Here is a 14,537-nt window from a genome sequence, read left to right as displayed (position 1 = left end):
CTCCTCCTCCCGGGGAACGGAGTCGCGGCACGTGCTCCTCCTCCTGGGGAACGGAGTCGCGGCACGTGCTCCTTGGGTCTGGCTTCTGTTGCTAGCACAGCAGTTTTGAGAGTCACTGTGTCGCGTGCGCTGGTACCTGCTGCTTCTGAAGGCCCAGTAGCCCCGCCCACCTCTCCATTCTCCTGTTGATGGGCAGCTGTCTCCGGGTCTTAGTTATCCTGAGTAAAGCTGCTATGAACGTTCTGGTACAAGGCTTCGTATGGACACAGGTTTCTATGTCTCTTAACTAAGTATCTCAGACTGGAATTGCTGGGTCACAGGGAGGATGTACATAGGTTTAGTTTTTCGAGCAACGACCGAACTGACTTCCTGAGTGATAGCACCACCGTAAACCGCTCCCCCCAGCGTGTATGAGCGTTCCAGTTCCCCCACATCCTCGCCGAGTCCCGGCGGGATCATTTCAGCCATGCTGGCAGGTGTGGAGTATGTGCCCCTGCTTCTAAGCTGTGGTTCATTCCCCAGGCGACTAACGACGTGGAGGCCAAGGGCTTTTCCAGACGCATGCTGGCCACGTGTGCATCTTCTCGATGGAGCGTCTGTTCAAACCTTCATTCTTTTATCGTGTTGTCTTTCTATTATTGGTTGAAGGAGTCCTTTACATATCCTCGACACCAGTCCTTTATCAGACATGTATTTTGAAAATTGGGATAATGGCGATTTATAATAAGAAATATATATGTTTGATCTTCATCCGAATTCCTGGCCCTAGCTCCTGAAATCCTAGGCATTTCCTAAGTGATGAGAGTGATAAAGATGTCTTATGTGAATGAGGTAACTTTTGGAAAGCCCCTAGGTAACCTAAGGATGGAGGCTGGTTGCCAGGGGAACCAACCATGTGATTAGGGAGTTGGTACTTTCCAGCCCTCCCCCAAACTTCCAAGGGGGAGGGAGGGGCTAGAGATTGATCTGGGCAATCTCTCATGGCCAATGAATTAATCAATCGTGCCTACGGAATGAAGCCTCCATAAACACCCAGAAGGACTCGGTTCAGAGAGCCTCTGGGTCGGTGAACAAAGGAGGTACTGGGTGAGTAGGGCACCCCTTTCCCCACACCTCACCCTGTGCATCTCTTCCAGCTGCCTGTTCCTGAGTTCTATCCTTTTATGATGAACCGGTAACCTAGTAAGATGTTTCTCTGAGTCCTGTGAGCCGCTCTAGCAAATTAATCAAACCCAAGGAGGGGGTCGTGGAAACCTCTGATTTATACCCAGTCGGTCAGAAGCACAGGTAGTAAATAACCTGAACTTGGGATTAGCGTCCGAAGTGGGGGGCAGTCTTGCGGGACTGAGTCCTTAACTTGTGGAATCTGATGCCATCTCCGGATAGATAGTGTCAGAACCGAATTGATACTAGAGTCAGAGAATTACTTGGTGTGGACAAAAAACCCACACACGTCGGCATTGGTGTCAGAATCACAGCTGGTGATCAGAAGTGGAATTGGTACCCGAATCATGGGAATATTTTCTCCCATGCTATCGCCTGATCAGGCCCAGCTGAATTTACATCATTCCATTTAATAACTCACTCAATTCCCCAATAACCCTATGAGTTAAGTACTCTTCACAGAAGAGGAAACTGAGGCTCAGGGTAGTACCTTCCCCCAGGTCAAAGCCCCAGAGCGCAGCAGGATGAGTTGCAACCCTCAAAGGTGGGTCCCAAGTTCAGGGGCCGTAACCACTGCACACCGCCTCTTGCTCACTCAGCAAATACACAAAGACCACGTTAAGTGGCTGAGAGCATGTCTTATCATCTCTGGAGAAGAGATGTCGACACCCCGGGCCGGGGGACCCAGGCTAGCGGGAGACAGTCACAGAGCCTACCACCTCTGGCAGGAAGGCACAGGACGTGGTGGGTGATGGGGCAGCGCAGGGCCCCCACCTGCTGGACGCTGACATTTAAGCCGATGGGGCAGAGGGAACAGCACACGTGAGGGCCCCGAGCCAAGGAAGACGGAGGAGACTGGCCGAGCGCTGGGCGGCCAACGGAGGACCAGCGGGGACCTGGACCAGGTCCCGGAGCAGCAGCGAGTCGCCGGGGTTCTGTTTTCTTTCTGCAAATGCCAACGAGTCCATTCAGCACAAAATGGATCTCATCCGTCTCCTCGGGAGCACCTTCCTCCCACCAGGGCTGAGTGCATCTCAAATGCCAGGAATGATAATGACTTTACTGTGAGCCAGCTGGGAAGCCTACTCGCATCTGAATCACTGTTCCAGTTGACAAGGTTGGTGGCAATTAAGAACCAAAGACTGCCGAGGTTTTAATCTCACCGGCCAGCGGCTGGCCAGCGGCCAGCAGAGTGACCTCCTGCAAAGGACTTCACTTCTCTGGGCCTCTGTTTGCTCATCTGCAAAATGGGAATAACCACGCAGTACCCACTTCTCGGCTTTGGGTGGGGATTAAACGAGTGGAGGTTAGTGCCGTGCCTGGAACACCACGGGTGCCAACAAGCCCCGGCCATGAGCACGACCACTGTAGACTCCAGTCTGGGTGGTTTTGTTTTGTTTTGTTTTTTCTTTTAACTTTTCCCTCACTGCTTCTTAGGTGATCATCTATTAAGCTTGTATATATCACGTATGGATTCGTTCAGGTCTTACTTTGAAAGATAATACTAATTTTCAAAACAAGAGAAAACAGAGGGATGAAGACACTTCCAGTGAGGTTTTGGGAAAGACGTCCCTCAAAGTCCATTTATACCAACAATGCATTTCGAACACCACAAGCACGGTGCCCCCTTCCCCAGCCTGCTCAAAGGATGCTCTGTCCACATACTTAAAGCAGCGCCTGGATGGTTCTAGCAGACTCCACGGTAATGGGAGAAGCAGCAAACACTGAGGGCGGCTGGGCTTCCATCGAACCAGACAGCTGCTTCCGGGAGTGCTGGGTTTGAGCAAGCCCTAGGACTTAGGAAATGTTCCGCCCCTCTTTAGCTTATTAATCACTTAATATTGGAGTAAAAGCTAGATCCTTTGGAACTGTAATTTTTCAAATGAAAGTAGGAAAACGCCTAAGTTATGAAAATGACAGGCGTCACCTATTAAGGTGGTCTCACTTGTGGAAACCAACATTCCTGACCCGCTCTGCTTTACCAGCAAGTAAAGGCTCAAAGACCCAGACCAAGGACAATCACCTCAAAACGCCTAAGCTTAACGAGCAAGCATTCAACTGCTAACTAACGGGCAAGCGTAAGAAACTGCTCAGATTTGCCCAATGTTCTGCTTCCTCAGGCTGCTGACAAGGACAGAGGCCGAGGTGGGTGAGGTAGGCGAGGATGCCTGCTGAGCTGGGGTCACACTCCAGGACCACCGCGTCCCAGCTCAAACGCCTGCTGCTCTGCAAACGCAGGAACTTCCGTTTCTCTGCAGTGCACACTTCAAGGGAGCGTGCACAGTGCTTCCTGGTCACAGTGGTCCAGGACAAGAAGTAGGATCCCAACATTCCCCAGATGCAAATAATTTAAAGTATTTGTGTCATTCTGTTACTACCCGCCAACTAGCGCCTTCATGAGACACAATGTGAAAGAAGCAGCCAGAGCTGTCGACATGATACAGGACCAGAGTGAGAAGAGGTTTCTATTCTGGGGATGACAATCAGTCAGCAATTCACCCTCCCATATACACGGCAGGCTTGACTAATTAGTCCCAGTGTTCTTCCCCCCCCCCCCCCCCATCCAGATGCAGCCTCAGAATCCTTCTTAACACAGGGGCAGGCAGCCATTATCGGTCGAGCTCTCTGGTGGAAACGGTTTGCCAGCCCTGCCCTACCACTAACCAGCTCTGTGTCAATATCTCACTTGTCAACATTATCGATAACTAACACTTACTGAGCACTCAATTGCTGATAAGACCTTCATCACATTTTATCCCCACATCACCTAAGTGCCACATGATCCACGTGGGCTGGACAGGCAAAGAGGCTGAGAGAGGCGGAGTAACAGACCCACAGAGCGGGGATGGGAGCGGAGACCCGGCTCTACCCACCGGTGTGTAGCCTCCCTCAGAGACATGCTGCCTTTCTGGAACACAACGAGCCCTCGTGGGCTCGGAGACACAGAGCTGGTATCTCCCCCACGTTTCCCCGCCTCACAAGTGAGGAAGTGAGGCCCCAAAGCTTTAACACTCAGAGGGCGAAACACATAGCAGCAAAAGGGGATTCCACGGCCTGACACCCAGAGGAAGTAGAAAACGAAAGGACCACTGGCTTCCCAGGGCCGATCACGTGACACTTCGGTGCCGTGAGCCCCAGAGACCAGTGATGCCGGAATCTGCTGCTCATTCCATTTCTTCTTTTAACCTTTAATGTTACCAAGAAGCAGCATCTTCCAGCCATAAAAAAGAATGAAATAATGCCATTGGCAGCAACGTGGATGGACCTAGAGATGATCTTACGAAGTGACATAAGCCAGACAGAGAAAGACAAATGCCAGGTGGTATGGCTCATACGTGGAATCTAAAATAAAAGGATATAAATGAACTTTATTTACAAAACAGAAAGAGTCTCGAAGACATAGAAAACAAACTATGGTTACCAAAGAGGAAGGCGGCAGCAGGGGGGAATAGAGATAAATTGGGAGTTTGGGATTAACATATACCCACCACTATATATAAAATAGATAATCAACAAGGACCTACTGTATAGTATAGGGAACTATATTTAATATCTTATAATAACCTATAATGGAAAAGAATCCGAAAAAGTGTGTGTGTGTATATATATATGTGTGTGTGTGTGTGTGTGTGTGTGTGTATATATATATAGCTGAATCACTTTGCTGAACACCAGAAATTAACACATTGTAAATCAACTATACTTTAAAAAAAAAAAATAGTAGCATCTCAACGAGGCAAAAGCCACCAAAAGCTTCTAGAATTGATCGTAGTTCGTGTTTATATTCTTTTACCCCAACAGCACTGAGTACAGACTAGCAGATTCACACCACTAGGCCAACATGTGTTTATAAGGTACTCTTAGACTTACTAATATGTTTCTTCAGCCCCTACATAATATAGAAAATAATAAATATACTCAATAGGAAGTAAAGCCATTTTCCATCTGAAGCCTAAAAAGTCAAGTGTACGGCTAGTGCAAGGAGAAAATGTGCTTTCTTTGGGTACCTCTTTCCTACGATGGAAAATAAGAAAACAGCCGGGTAAAGGGACCTGCCCTCTGCCAACCACAACAGGGGAGAAATCAATCACATAGAGCATTTAAAATCCACTCACAACAGGCGCCTACCCACTTACATCTTCTAACCATCCCTTAATTATTCTGACGACTGGACAGGGAACGCGAGGGTAAGCAACTTCGGGATGCGTGATAAATATTAATTCCATGGGGTGGAAACAGGAATTCAAAGGTGAGCTCCTCTAACGAGTGTGAAGTTGCCAAGGCGACCTGACTCTCTGGGACCACGCAGGTATAACCAAGATGCTAGGAGGACCACAGAGAGTTAGCTGTTCCTGAAAGGTAAGGAACATAAGGTCATCACTCCGGGTCCAGTGTCACCATTTCCATGCTCTACTGAAGCAAAGTTTCCGAGAGATTTCAGTAGATGGCCAGGAAAACAGCCCAGTGTGGGACACGCTGACGTGCCTACGTGTTTCTCTCTGAAATGCCCCGGGTGCATCTGGACAACAGTGGAACAAACAAGGAGAAGTGCTGGATTTGAAGATTATAATCAGAATAATAATCAAAGGAAACTTGACAAAGCCACACCAAGCCCCCTGAAAGCCACCTCCTCTCAGCCAGAGACAGGAAAACAGAACAGTGGTTTCCAGTGACTTCCTCAGGACTGCATTACAGGAGTCGACAGACTGTACCTCCCTCTCTGACCAAGAGCAGCCCGCATGGACAGAGGCAGCCCTGTTCAAAGAAGATGCCTTAGGGTTTGCAGCAAGAAACACGGCAGGGTCTGCAGAGAACCTCACAGCCCGCTGGATTCAAATAGGACCTACACTGACTTCTCTTCCCATAGAACATTCTAGAACCCATCGTGTACATGGCCCCGGTCCCTCACCTGCTCACCTCCCTCCCCTTCTTTCCAGCCACCCTCTTTCCCTTCTTGTAAGTTAGGAGTCCAACCCACCTTAACCGTGATGGGTAGTCAACTTCCTGAGGGTAGATCATCAAGGGGATCACGCGAGCAAAGAGGGACTGGAAAGGCAAAGGATCCCCAAAAAGGCCCACCTCCCTGGCCAAAGGAGACCAAACTCATTACAAATCCTTTCCCTACATCTTGCAGCAAAGAAGGATACTATCCCATTTTTATTTTCAAAAGGAAGTGGGAGGGTGTGCTGAGATCTGCTTAAAGAGGATGTGGAAATCACCTCAAAGTCTCTATGTGCCCCAGAAAGTTCTCTATGCAAACACCCCAAACAGTCAGAACTCTACGCCTCCCCAGGTGCCTCGGCCCCGAGAGTAATTAAGTGGGAGCAGGGTCAGGGGCCTGGAGAACCGGCCCTCAGCTAACCTGTTTCTATGCAGTTCCTTCCATCTCAGAGTGGCCTCTGGGTTGCTGCCTCTGCATCTCACCCTGCAGCTGTCGCCTCCTCACGTCTCGGGAATCCTGCTGCTCCCAGCCCAGCACACTGCCTCCAGGAAGCCCGCCCTGCCTGCACCTACGCTGGAGCTGCTTCCCCGCCGGTCACCCCGCTCCGGTCCATTCGACACCAGCCTCTCTAAAGTAGCTGAGATTGGTAACTGGTGCCCACTGCTCCCACGTGCGGGGATGACAGGGCCCAGTGACCGCTCCAGCTTGCCCCGAGGCTGACCACGGCCCACACACCACACCACAGTCCGGCCACTCTGAACGGCCTGCACTTCCCCAGCGGGACTAGCTGGGGTCTCCTCCAGGGCCCCTCCTCTTCTAATTCTTAGCCAGTCCTTACACGCAACCGGGGGACCACTTCCTCTAGCCAGAACCCAGAACCCCCAAATCCCGGATGTGTGTCTCCCCTGGGTGTCCATCACCACACCAGCCTGCCCCCTCCTCACAGCACCCACAGGCTCCTAAGGACAGGCCTGGCCCAGGTCACCGCCTGCCACCAGCCCCCAGCCTGCCAGGCAAAGATTCTTTTCCCTGTGTCCTTAGGTCTTCGGAGCTCACGGGCACCTCCTCCCTCTGCCGTCCTGGGACGGGGCCGAGTGGGCCTTCACCTTCTCCTTCCTATCTACCACTCGAAACAATTACGTTTTATCTTTTTTTTTAATTTCTATTGGAGTACGGTTGATGTACAAGGTTGCGCTGAAGCAATTATGGAGGGTTTCATTGCACTTCCTTTGAACCTTCACGGAAGTTTTCCATTTCTTCTCACTCTCCATCTCCAGAGAGGGGTGTCTGCCAAGGACATCGCATCTCCCCCCAGGACCCCCACTCACCAGGTGACTCCTGTTTGGACCACACCTGCCTGGAACCGGCTGCCCCAGCCACGTGTGCCCGGCCTAGTGTGCCCGGTCCGGGGGAACCGTGTGGATTTTCCCCCTTCAGAAACTGAGTTGAGAGCCCCAGGCACCGCGCGGAGAACGGGTTCACGGGGTGGCGGGGGAGGCTCTGGGGGGCATTTCCAGACCCTGGCGGTCGAGGGCCCCGAGGAGCTGCCCCACGCCCTGAGGCTGGTCAACCTCCTCCTGGCTCTGGAGACGCCTCAGGAAAGAAACACCAGGTTTCCCCACCTCGGCACTGTTATCAGACATTGTGTGCAGCTGTCCAGTGCGCTGTGGGATGTTTACCAACATTCCTGGCCCCCAGGCACTAGATGTCACTAGCATCGCCACCCCAGCCAAGATGAGACACTGGCAATGTCCCCTGGGGGCAAAGTCATCCCCACCTGAGAACCACTGGTTTAAACTGCCATGAAGTGGCTACGGGGCAAGGTTGTGTTTCCTCAACTGTGAAATGAGGGGAACCCCTGAGTCACCGTGCTGCACGCCTGCACCGAACACAACATTGTACATCAACTATATTTCAATAAAAAATTTTAAAAATACTGATCTATTTTATCCTATACATAATCAATAAATAGATAAATGAATAAATAATAACATGAGGGGAAAAGTCCCACCTTGCAGGCACCTCTGTCCAGGTGCTCTCATTACAGAGCAGGGTTGAAGTGGGATGGCATTTGGGGACAACACGGCGTCTACGCAGCTGATCACTCGAGAGGACGGGGAGAACCGCAGGGAACGCACAGGGGTTAACACTGTGGTGTGAACTGAGATTCTCTCCTGGAAGTTATTTAAAGCCCACAAAAGAAACTGAATACCTTCAGCCCTCGGTTCAAGGTCGCAGCCCACCGCTGTCTCTGTAGACACCAAAACATTCGTGAGGTTCCAGTCAATACCTTGCTCACTGACCTCCACTTCTGCGTCAAGTGCTCGGAAGACGAGCCGGGTCAAGAGAACCAGAAGACAAACTGCAGAGAGGGACAAAGTGTTTGCCAAAGACACATCTGGCAAAGGTTTTGTATCCAAGATATGCCAAGAAGTCCTAACATTCAACTAAAAGAAATCAAACTTGATTAGAAAATGGGCCAAAGATCTGAACAGACACTTCACCAAAGAAGAGGCACAGATGACACATGAGCCTAGAAAAAGACACTCCACGTCGTAAGTCATTAGGGAATGAGAAGCAAAAACTGCTCTAAAAAATGTATTTACAAAAAAAAAAAAAAGCTATGGACATCAAGGGGGGAAAGGGTGGGGGGATGAACTGGGAGGTTGGGATTGACATATATACACTAATATGTATAAAATAGATAACTAACAAGAACCTGCTGTAAAAAAAATAAATTAAATCAAATTCAAAAAAACTAAAAAGGCTTCCCTGGTGGCGCAGTGGTTGAGAGTCCACCTGTCGATGCAGGGGACTCGGGTTCGTGCCCCGGTCCGGGAAGATCCCACATGCCTCGGAGCGGCTGGGCCCGTGAGCCATGGCCGCTGAGCCTGCGCGTCCCACAACAGTGAGAGGCCCGCGTACCACAAAAACAAAAACAAAAAAGAGCGATCAGGGAACAGGAACGTCCTTAATGCTTGCTTTCCTCGGAAAAGCAGGAGGGACAGAGCCTCCAGGCTCGGCTGTGGCAGGTTTGGCGCTGTGCAGCCCGGTGCCGGTCACTGGTGTCTGGGCAGAGGGCGGAGGCCAAGGGCAGGCAGGGGCCTCTCATACAAATGGGTGGAGTGGACCCCACCCCGCCCCTCCATCCAGGGCCTCCCCGTCCCAGAGCTGGCCGCCCGCCTCTAAGGACTTCACACAGCAGCTGGGGCATCCGTCCCTGGGGCGCCCCCTCGCCCCCCTCCTGGCCCGCTGGACCTGTGGGGCTGTCACCCGTGGCCACCAGGGGGCCGTCGTGGGGAGTTTTCCTCTGCGCCTGCTCTGTGCAGCTCCAGTAAAACCGAACCACTTTAACGAGCGGCTCTTAACAGTCCCCAGGCCTCCTAAGGGCAGCGCTGGGGTTTTTCAAGGTTCCTTGCCACTTTTCCCAACACCCCACACTTCGTCACAGTTCCGTTTTCTAAACCGGGCCGACACATGACACGACTTGGTTCCCTACCGTAGGACATCAGCGTTAGTCCACGGGCACTTCCTGCATGGGTTCCTCCAAACCTCAGGACACATTTCCTAACATGACCTCCCCTGTAAGGTGACAGGACATTCACCCCAACGCGTCCCTCCGTGCCTCTCACAGCCACAAGTTCTGCCGACCCGGGAGGGGGCGAATGCCCCCGGTGCCCCCAGATCTCTAACTTCTCGGCAATGCTGACCTCATCCCAGCATCCTCCCCCGACCCCCACCCACGCTCCTGAGTTCACCGTGGACTTTCTAACAAAAAGGAAACGAAACCCACTGCACAGCTGGCAGCGCCCGGCACACCTCGAAGCCTCCTCATCTGATGGGTCCCTGGCAGGCAAATGAGCGCCTCCCCACAGGGGCCCGAGCTGGGCCAGGAACTGCTCCAGCTGTGAACCACATGAATGGCAGGGAGGGCAGGTTGCCAAGGCAACGGGCCCGCAGGGATACTGGCAATTCTCAGTCACTGAGGACCTCATTCTCCAGCCTTCACACCTCGGCCTCCCGCTCCTGACTCCTTCCCCACTTCCCACAAGACCAGACAGAAGCCACTGAGCCCTTCCAAGGCCAGTCCCCCCTGAACTCCTGCGTGTGAGCCCGATTCGTGTTTGTGACCTTCTGTTTGTATGGGGGGACCCCTGAGGGTGCCAGGCACCCCAATCTTGAGAAACGAGGCAGGAGACCCAGCTAACTCACACACCAAAGCAACAACAGCTGGGACTTCCCTGGCGGTCCAGTGGTTAGGGCTCGGGGCTCTCACTAGCGAGGGCGCTGTACTGTGCAAGCATCTCTCTCCTGCTGTTTCTGTGCCTATTTTATTCATCACAGGATGACTCTGACTATTGTGATTCGATTTTCTAGGCCCTCGATTTTCTAGGCGCTGGCTAGCTCATGAAGGGAAGGGCAAGCACGTCGCTTTGGAGCTTGGGGCCGGTCCATGAGTTCAGGAATGTGCTCTTCGTATTTCAAGAGCACATTAAATGTCACCTATAAAAAGCTGTCATCTCCGGGACATTCTGATGGCTTGCTATTCTGTGAGAGATTGCTTTCCTGGTTGTTTCAGGTCTCAACCCAAACACCACCTGCTTTGAGGCCTTCCGTGGGCATCCGTGTGATTGCACGGTTACATCTTCCTCCTAGCACATATTATTACAGCATGATTGGTCTGTTTTATTTATTTATTACAACTGATTCCCTGTTCCATGAAAGCGAGGGCCTTATCTATCTTTTCTTCCTAGGGTCTCACAGCAGGCAATGAATGAATTGGAAAGAGTATGACATTTGTGTTTATAATTGTCGTAAGGTGTAAAGAGGAACTGAAATGACTTTGGTGAGGGTGACGAGGACTGCAAGTGAGACCGCAGGTCAGAGGCAGCTGGAATGATCGAGGGAAGGGTGAAGGCCATTTACCGTCTTTTCAGAGGTGTGACTTGAAAGAGATTAACACAAGCCAGTTTGGATCCTAGACGTCAGGTTTCGGAGAGGAGGGGCTCATTTGCTTGGAACAACTTGTTGACTGAAAAAACTGCGCAACCTGCAAGTTGAGAATTATGTTTTATTCGGTGGACAAAACTGAGGACTTAAGCCCGGGACACAGCATCTCAGATAGCTCTGAGGGACCGCTCCAAAGAGGCAAAGGAGGAACCAGGATATGTAGAAGGTTTTCGCAACAAAGACCAGGTAATCAGAGCATCAAAAGATTACGGTTAATTAAAGAAAACCAGATATCTCAAGGAATTTAGCACTTTTCTGTGTATGGGAAGATGCAAGGGTCTGGGCTCACTGAAATCATTCCTTTGATATGCACTCAGCTACCTGGGGCCAGCATCCTGTGCTCTCATCCTGAGTCCCCTGGGGTGCATCGATGGGGGGGGGGGGCTGCAGTGCATGAGGGCTTGGCGGTTCTTGTTTCCACCCTGAATTTCCTCAGGGCTCACCTTCCGGGATGGTTGTAGGGGCTCAAAGGCTGCAACATCCTTTGTTTACCGATATGGCAGGCAACATTTTTTCACTGATAAACTAAAGGTGAAAGGCCCTGCCCTCATGGAACTGAATCATCTAATTTGGTAACAGCATCCCTGGTGGGAAATGCATAGGCACCCCTCCCCCCAAACACACACACACACACACACACACACACACACACACACACACACACACACAGATTCCTGGGCGGAAAGTGTGTGGGAGTACGCACATCCCTAGAGGTAAAGCACCACGGGTATCCCTAGGAATACACACCTCAATGGGAGAAATTAATACGGGGACACGTGTGCCTCGCAAGTATGTCCTTGGGGTACACACGTCCCTGGGGGGTACACTCATCCTCCAGGTACAGGAAGACTTTCTAAAGCACAGGTCAGGTTCAGGTGGTTCCAGGCAGCGGTCCCCAAACGTTTTGGCACCAGTGACCGGTTTCGTGGAAGACAATTTTTCCGCGGACGCGGGGAGGGGGAAGGGATGGTTCACACGCTAATGCGAGCGACGGGGAGAGGCTGATCAAGTGCCGCCGCCGGGACGGACCGAGGGCTCACTCTGCCTTTTGTTCTCCACGTTTGAGCCCTGGACCAGGCCCAGTTCCTAACAGGCCGGGGACCGGTACCAGTCCGCGGCCCGGGTGTCGGGGACCCATGGTTTAAGGAACTCACTGCACACCCCTGACTCCGGATCCTCTCTTGTCTAATGTCCCGCCTGAGGCCAGCTCCCACCAGCCTGTTCACAGCCACCGCAGTATAGCAGTATAACTCACCCTCTTACCCACAGGGAATCTGGCCCAGGGGAGGAACCTCTGGGCCAGAACAAAGGAAAAATTCAGTAATGCGGCCCTGGGAGAGGCCCAGGAAACAGCCGGATTTAAAGAACACAATCTAGAGGCCGGAAGTCGCATCCCTCACAACTCTAAGAAAACTTTTAAAAGGTAAGACGTGGTAGGAAGGTTTTGAGAATCATTTTCGTGGACACGTGGAGTCAAAAATGGAGGGGGCTCCGTAGTCCTTGCCGGTGGGCCTCGCAGCCTCCGGCCTGCCCGCTCGGCATCCCTTTCCTTTCTCCCCTCCCCGGGGCTGGGGCTGCGTCCCGGGCAGAGCACTGCACCACGAACACCAGCGGGCCCCGGGCCTTGCCCGCTCAGCACTGGTGCCCAATAAATGCTCCTCGAGTGAGTGGCCACAAGGGCTGAACGAGCTGGGCGGGGAAGGGGGCTCAAGAAACGGCGACTCAGGCGGCGGTGGGCACGGGCCTGTCCTCCGCGAACCGGGGACTCGCCCCACATTTGCTCAACATCCTGCCCTCAGCAGGAGCTGACGATGCGCGTTTAGATGGCGCCGGGAGCCCCAAAGGGGCTCGACGAGCCGCCGGGGAAGGGAGGTGGCCAGGCTCGCGGCTGGTTCCCGGCCGGCGTTTAAAGGTCTCGGAGGAGGAACGAGCGAGGGTCATGGGCTGTCCCGAAGGTCACGGCTGCGCGCTGCGCGGGCCGGGCGGCTCTCGGGCCGCGTGGTCCCGGCTGCCACTCAGTCGGGTCCCGGCGGGACTCGGGCGGCACGCGCGCGGGCGCGGGCGCGGTCGGCCACCCGCCTGGGTCCGCGGGGCGGGGCGCGGCGCGTGCGCGGCAGGAGGCCTGCGGCCGGCGCACTCACCCTCCTTGGCCTTCTTCTTCCTCGCCAGCGTGCCGCCCAGCTTGCCCAGGAACGACTCGTCTTTCTTCATCCTGTGGGGCCGCAGGGCGGGCGAGCGCAGCGGCGCGGAGGACATGGGGCGCGCGGGGACCCCGGCAGCCGGGCGCGGGCGCAGCGCGTGTGGGATCCGCCCTGGTCGCCGCCGCCGCTCGCCCCGGGGAGTGGCCGGGAGGGCGCGGCCCCAGCGCCGGCCCCCGCCCCCCGCCCGCCCCTGGCCCTGCGGAGCCCGCCGCCAGAGGTCTGCGCCGTCTCGGGCTCTGCGGTCACCGCTTCCAGCCCGCGGGCCATCGGCCGTTCCCACGGTGCGCGTCACACTCACTCTCAGAGTGAAGCGGTGGTTCCGCTCCCCAGTGCCGCCGCCGGGACGGACCGAGGGCTCACTCTGCCTCCTTTTGTTCTACACGTTTGAGCCCTGGGCTCAGCCGGCTCTGGTGACCGTACCCGGGCCCCACGGGGCAGCGAGGCAGCCAGGGCCACCACCTTTGCGCAGCCGATGTGCATCAGATAGCCGCCCAGATAGGTCATTTCACTTGCTGAACTTTTACCCACAGCCAGGCTTGGGGTTGAGGGAACACTTGTGACCTATCCCCGCCCTCTAGAAGCCTGCAATATGGTGGGCAATACCCGCACATAGTACCCTGTCCTAGGGGAGCTCAGGACGTTTCCCTAAGAGTGATGTGGAGACACAGGAAAGAGCCCTGCTATGGAATCAGGGGTAGGTGTTCAGGCCGAGGGAAAAGCAGGACCAGAGGGGACAGTGTGGGAGCTCCAGGGAGGAGAGAGACAAGAGGACAAGGCAGGTCCTGTAAGGGCTGGAAGGCGGGGAAGGGGTTTAAGGTGGAGGTGACGTGGTGGATCCGGGCTCTACGAAGTGGACTCTGGGTGACGTGTGCCCGTGGGCAGGGAAGGAGTAAAGCCAGAGGCAGGGAGACCAGTTCCGAGGTCCCGGTGACTTAGGAGGGACGTGAACGGTTTCTGGAGACGCTCATAGGTGGAACGAGCCCCAGGCTTGGCGTGGGAAGAGTTAAGGCTGTTTCCCGCTGGGCCCAGCAGGCCGGGTGGGGTCCTTCACCAGCAGATAAGGACTATCAGAGGAGGTCAGCTGGGGAGGAGCCAGGGAGTCTAGGTCCACATGTGTGGTTAACAGGGTTTTCCACCTCCCTTGGGCTGGCTCATTGCCCCACAGCACTCTGTAACTCCTCCAGTTCCCATCAGCAAAGGTTTCTGTTGGCCGAGCGGTG

General features: G+C 53.8%; 1 protein-coding gene across 2 annotated transcripts in view; it reads right to left on the bottom strand.

The window, feature by feature from the left end:
• PARVB (parvin beta) overlaps window positions 1-13,701 on the bottom strand; it is a 114,488-nt gene extending 100,787 nt beyond the window's left edge. The window contains exon 1 of one of the 2 annotated variants that reach the window (XM_027107910.1): window positions 13,258-13,701. In XM_027107910.1, the coding sequence (XP_026963711.1) occupies window positions 13,258-13,372 (115 nt within the window). In that variant the 5' untranslated portion in view covers window positions 13,373-13,701. The remainder of the gene's footprint in view (window positions 1-13,257) is intronic. The other variant, XM_027107911.1, reaches the window with a different exon arrangement.
• Between the last annotated feature and the right edge of the window lie 836 nt (window positions 13,702-14,537).

This window comes from Aethalodelphis obliquidens, unplaced genomic scaffold (genome assembly GCF_003676395.1).
Source record: "Aethalodelphis obliquidens isolate GAN/ISIS:26980383/991018 unplaced genomic scaffold, ASM367639v1 scaffold8, whole genome shotgun sequence".
Taxonomy (NCBI): Eukaryota; Metazoa; Chordata; class Mammalia; order Artiodactyla; family Delphinidae; genus Aethalodelphis; species Aethalodelphis obliquidens.
Note: the sequence above shows the minus strand (reverse complement) of the source record. Positions and strands in the feature narration are given on the sequence as shown.